General features: G+C 35.9%; 1 protein-coding gene and 1 pseudogene across 10 annotated transcripts in view; both read right to left on the bottom strand.

Annotated features, from left to right (window-relative positions):
- ERCC6L2 (ERCC excision repair 6 like 2) overlaps window positions 1-6,000 on the bottom strand; it is a 197,074-nt gene that overhangs the window by 120,026 nt on the left and 71,048 nt on the right. For all 10 annotated transcript variants that reach the window (XM_032266354.1, XM_032266361.1, XM_032266360.1 and 7 more), the window contains 3 exons: window positions 2,405-2,545; window positions 1,316-1,429; window positions 326-445 (listed from right to left, as the gene is read on the bottom strand). In XM_032266354.1, coding sequence (XP_032122245.1) covers window positions 326-445; window positions 1,316-1,429; window positions 2,405-2,545 — 375 coding nt within the window. The remainder of the gene's footprint in view (window positions 1-325; window positions 446-1,315; window positions 1,430-2,404; window positions 2,546-6,000) is intronic.
- On the bottom strand, window positions 4,376-5,804 carry LOC116541888 (annotated as a pseudogene).

The following is a 6,000-nucleotide window of genomic DNA, read 5'->3' as shown; positions in this document are numbered from 1 at the left end:
CCCCGCCCTTTGTATTAGCATTTATATTTCTGGTAGGTTATTTCCTTAAACATTTGAAGACAAGCTATTATCTATGTGATAACAGCACACATTTGAAGTATATTTGAAGCAGCTACTACCGAGGACCTACCAAAAGCACGCATCTGTATTCAGGGTTCATAGTGACCTAATAAATGCTGATACAACTGCACCAACTGTTGATAGCCACCATCTCGTCTGAATGATTGAGCACATGTACTGACTAGTTGGTGTTTCTGTCATACCACTGAATAAATATTTTGTATATCATGTCTGTTTGTATGCAACCTGAAAGAGAAGCACTTACCTTCATTTTTCCACTGTATTTAGGGTCAGAAAGTGTTTCAAAGGCTGCATCTTTGGTTTTCTGCACAAAATCTGGAAATCTGGAAAATACCTGATCACATATCCTTTTGATAAGTGCTTCCTTGATGGGAAAAGACAGAAGAAAAGATATTTTCACTTAACACATTTAACCCTGAAAAAGTTGAAATAATCTCTGAAAAAAATTATTTTTAGAAAGAATGTATTACTTTAAAGATTTTTGCTTCCCTAAGTCAGACTAAGAATTCAGAAACTCTTAAAATAATATGTTAAACATATATGGCGTTGACGAATTCTTAATGATGTGGGATATTAACTTGATCATTACTTTTTAAAGATTTTTTAAGATTTCCAAAACAAGGTGCTAAATACTACCAAAAAGAGTAGAGTACTATCAAAGAACAATATCAAATTCTCATGCGATTTCAAAATTACATTTAAATGGCATCAACTATAACATAGAAAGAAAATATAAAATCATTACAAAAACACCTTTTCATTTATGTGTGCTCTAGAGTAAAAGAACACAGCCAAAGTAAATGACTGAATTTAAACCTAAACTTTGAAATTACTGATTTTAGCCAGTTTGGTAAACAGCCTCAATACTTAATATAAGTTATTATAAATGCTCATTTTACCTAGTAGATTAAATACCATTACACACATTATTAGAGCAACAGAAGTGACTCATCAAATATGTTATTTAGTAATTATACCAAAGAATGTTTTGAAAAATTAAGACGTGAACATTATTAAAGGCATAAAAAATAATTATTTTAAATTAAGCTTAAATTTGTTCACTTTGATTAAAAACTTAAGTGCACATACTCCTTGATATCTACATAGTAAAAATGAGCAAGTCAGCTTCCTCTTAAATTTCATCCAAAAATACTTTCTTTAATAGCTTTATTTTAAAACTTTATAAAATGTCGACACCAGTAGCATCACAAAGAAATGTGAAATGCCAGCAAACCTGCTGTCTGGAGGTACTCGCAGCTTGCAGTAGCGCGACGTGGTTAGCTACCTTCTGAAGGACTGTAAGGTAACTGAGGTACAAGGTTCTCACTGTTTCACCATGAGAATTGGCCTGTAACCAGAAAAACATAAAAAATAAAAATGACTAACACAGCTATGCACCTGCTTACATCATAAAATATATGACTTACAATAATATTTATTATCTGGTAACTCTGGCACAATAAATTCCAGGAAAACGATAGTCCACTATTATATAAAATATCCACAAATCACTAATGTGGAATCACACCTTTTGGTAAATCATAACACCATGGTATTTTTCATAAAAGAGAGGGGAAAATCCTCATTACAGAAAGTATTTATCCTCATGACACACAGTAACGGAAACGCTGCTGTTAGGAGGTGCCTGGTAACACTGCTAAGGTGGATCCCTTCTTCTCATTTACGCTCCAAGGCTCCTAGGAGACTGGGCTACTAAAAAAAGGGAAGTAGTTAAAAACAGCAAAACAAATGAGATCGAGTAAATATCAATCTAGATAAATATTCACTTAGGGTTCTTCTACGTACTCAGACATGTGACAGATAATTTAACACAACAGAGGTGAAACGAGCAGTAAATACGAACAGAAGGTCAAAAAAGTACAAATAAATGTTGATTCTTAAAAAAAACCCACTTTCTTTTATACACAGTTTCTATTACATCGATACTGTATCTAACATCAGCATAGTATTTTAAGCCTGCTATACAAGAGTATGTTCGTTTACTATTAGTGGAAAATGAGGAACTTCTTGAAAATGAAATGAAATTTGAAGAAGAAAGGTTACTTCCCAAAAATAAAGCTAAAATGGAGGATATAAAAATTAAGCTTACTTTCTAAAATTAACTTTTTGAAAATCTATTTGAATATGTATTTTTATATGTAATTACTATTTGATATTATAAAATATTTTTGAAAACTATTCATTCTTTTTTTAAGACATAGCTTTAAAGAACTGTCTGAGGAAAAGCTACTTTTTTTTTTACACTAGAAAAGAGTACTATGTAATCAAAAGCAAGATTATAAAGCTATACTGACACGCTTACCTTATAACAGCAATTTCTCCTTTTTCGGCCACTGCTACAGGTACAAGGCTCAGAAGATTGAAGTATCAGAGTCACATCCTCCGTTTCTAGCACTGTCTGATAGACAGCTTTCTGGAAATCTGTCAAAGAACAATACACCATCTGCCAAGATAAAATACAAGGTAGTTATTAGTATTTTGTATATAGCAATAATAAAAATCACAATCTACATCTGATTTCATAATTATAATAGTGAAAGTTACTATAAACTATTTTTCTCTCTATTTACATGACGATGATTTCTCCCAATTCTCTTACATTCTTTACCCCACCCTAGGTAATATAAAGTATAATTTCATTTTCAAATAAACCTCATAGAATTTTAATTAAAAGAAATCATAATATGAACAAACAAATGATGATTTCCTTACACAACTGACCCTTGAACATGGAAGGCGCTAATGTGCCAACTCCCCACAAAAGTCCATGTATAACTTCTGATTCCCCAAAAGCAACTACTAACAGCCTACTGTTGACCAGAAGCCTTAACAACAGTGTAAACAGTTGATAAACACATATTTTGTATAACTATTACATACTATATTCTTATAATAAAACTAGAAAAAATAAAATGTTATTAAGAAAATCATTAAGAAAGCGAAAATATCTTTACTGTTCATGAAGTGTAAGTAGGTCATCACAAAGGGCTTCATATTGACTAGGCTGAGGAGGGCAAGGAAAAGGAGAGGTTGCTCTTGTCTCATGAGTAGCAGAAATGAAGAGGCAAAGTGAAAGGAAGTCAGTGGAGGCAGGAGAAGCAGACACACTTGGTGTAACTTTACAGAAACATGTTGCGATTTCTGTCTGACTTTTTTGCTTTTCGTTTCTCTAAAAAATGTTCCCATATGGTGCCAGTCCTTCTTCCACCAGTTGCTTTACTTTCAGTGTCCGTATCATAGAAGGGTCTGTGTCATAAAAGAAGTCAAGAGCAATATCAAATAATCAGACCTCCTCTGCCAGATCATTTAATGTCAATTGGTCTTCTACTGCTTTTTCTATGTCTTGTTCCTCATCGTCTGGCACTGTTTTGAAAGCATTTATTTCCATCAAGTCGTCTTCAATTAATTCCTTTGGTATGGTGTTCTGCATTTCTTTAAATTAGCTCTTGAATTTCTCCAAGATCCATATCTTGAAATGCTTCACCCTTCACCTTTTTTGCCATATCCACAATCCCTCATGATTTCACAGACTGGCTCTGTCGTAAATCCTTTGAAGTCACGCACATGTGGACATAGCCTTCTCCAGCAGGATTTTACTATTCCAGGATTGATGGCTTTCATGGCTTTTTCTAGAACGATGATGGTATCTTCATATGGTCTAATCCTTCCAGACATTCATGGTATTCTTGCAGGGTTCTCCTCCACAGCACTTACAATCCTTTCCATAGAGGACCATGTGTAATGAGCCTTAAAGGTCCCTGAGACCCTCTGATCTAGAAGCTGAATTAGACAAGCTGTGTATGGGGGCACGTGGACCACTTTGACACCTTTGGTGTTGAACTCACAGGGTTGTGGGTGGTCACAGGGATTGTCCAGTATCAGAAGAACTTTAAAAGGTAGTCCTTTACTGGGCAAGGCACTTCCTGACTTCAGGGACAAAGCACTGACATTTTTTATATTTGTAAAATATGAATCTTTGTAAATATTTATATGCATATATCACCACAACAGAATATTATTGTCAATAGGCAAAGGGGCATACAAGCAAATACAGTAATGTCTAGATAAAACAATGCTTTTTTTTTTTCCTAAATGTCCTGTTTATTCTGTAAACAAGGCTCAGAAATGTAGATACAGGCCAGGCGCAATGGCTCATGCCTGTAAACCTAGCACTTTGGGAGGCTGAGGCAGGTGGATCACCTGAGGTCAGGAATTTGAGACCAGCCTGGCCAATATGGTAAAGCCCCACCTCTACTAAAAATACAAAAATTAGCTGGGCGTGGTGGCGTGCGCCTGTAGTCCCAGCTACTCAGGAGGCTGAGACAGAACAGCTTGAACTGCGAGGGCAGAGGTTGCAGTGAGCCAAGATCATGACACAACACTCTAGACTGGGCGAGAGACACAATTTGTAGGTTGAGAAACCTCTGTGTGGTTGTTACTTCACAACTGTACTTCACAAAAGCAGGAATGGTGATGGCTTTTCAGCAAAACTAACCTACCATTTTTCTGTTTAAAGCAAACACAGTGAGAATGGATTCCAAATGGCCTATTTCTCTAACCGATCTTCACATTTTTTTTTGCTCTGGTCTTCAAGAACAAGTGAAGCCTTCACTTCAGCCACCACCTCCTTGCCTCTTAGGCCTCAACAGTCCCAAGAGCAAATGCGAAGCCAGTCTGGCCCTTGATTTGTAAAAATCAGGCTGTCCTTTCCCATACGATTCTCGGAGTAGCTGTAATGACTTCCATTCTTCATTTTGTCTTTAGCAAGGAGGTGTGTTATGACTTTACTTCCAAAACCGTTTCAGGAGCCAACAGGCCAGCAGGACCTGCACAGACAGGAGCTATGAGGCCCTTCTCATTCTCTTGTTCCTTCAGTGTCTCTCCCAAGGCAGCAGGCTCAAATAAAATCTGTGCACCCGGGTTACCTCCTGTTACAAACATCTTGTCATTTGGTACCTCTTTTTTGCATCTTCAAGACTATATCAGGACAAATAACAACATCAAGGCTACACTGTACTGGGTGTTTTCCAGCCAGACCTGCGATGGTGACTTCAATCTCAGCTTGTCTCATGACATCTACAGGGATGACTATCTCCATTTCCTCTGCTCCTTTAGCCAGGATGACCAGAGCTCTATTGGAAGGTATTTTTATCTTTTATTTTTTGAAGACCCAAACTAGACTGAAGAAGGATGCATGGCAGCACACATCCAGCCTGCCCCCTCCCGATACTAGTTTAAAAATGTTTTTATAAAATATTTTTTAAAATGTTTTTTAAAATATAAAATATTTTATAAAACATTTATAAAATATTTAATGCAGCTTGACTGAACCATAAAAGTACATATAAGAAAAAAAGAGAATATAGAAGATGATCGTCAACGAAGGACGAAGGTATCTTGAATTATTTATTATTATTAAACATATATCAATTACTCAAGATTTCTTACATGCCATGCATTTCAGAGCAACCAAGTGAGGCAGGCGCTACTAACACCACTCCCATTTAACAGAGAAGAAACCCGGGTTTGAGAGCCTCACAAATTGCTCCAAGTCACAAAACTCTACGCAGAGGAGCTAGGATTTATACTCATAGTATTTGATTTCAGAGCCCAAGTTCTAAACCTCAACGCACAATTCTCTCCTTATACTTTTGTGTTGTTCCTACTAGATACATAGCTAAATTACATACATAAGAGTCCATGAAGTATCTCAATTTAATCATATATTTTCCTTTCAAATCTATCTTTTTAAAGTAACAATCAAGAGGATATACTAAAATTAGAGGGCATTTCATAGGACTGCCCTTATTTGGGATGTTAATTAGGTTAGTTCCATAGTAATTTGTAGAACCTTTATTCCATTGCCCAAGCTAGAAGAAACACAAGATTAAAAACTAT

This window comes from Sapajus apella, unplaced genomic scaffold (assembly GCF_009761245.1).
Source record: "Sapajus apella isolate SASKATOON/1434 unplaced genomic scaffold, GSC_monkey_1.0 scaffold158, whole genome shotgun sequence".
NCBI classification, from domain to species: domain Eukaryota; kingdom Metazoa; phylum Chordata; class Mammalia; order Primates; family Cebidae; genus Sapajus; species Sapajus apella.
Note: the sequence above shows the minus strand (reverse complement) of the source record. Positions and strands in the feature narration are given on the sequence as shown.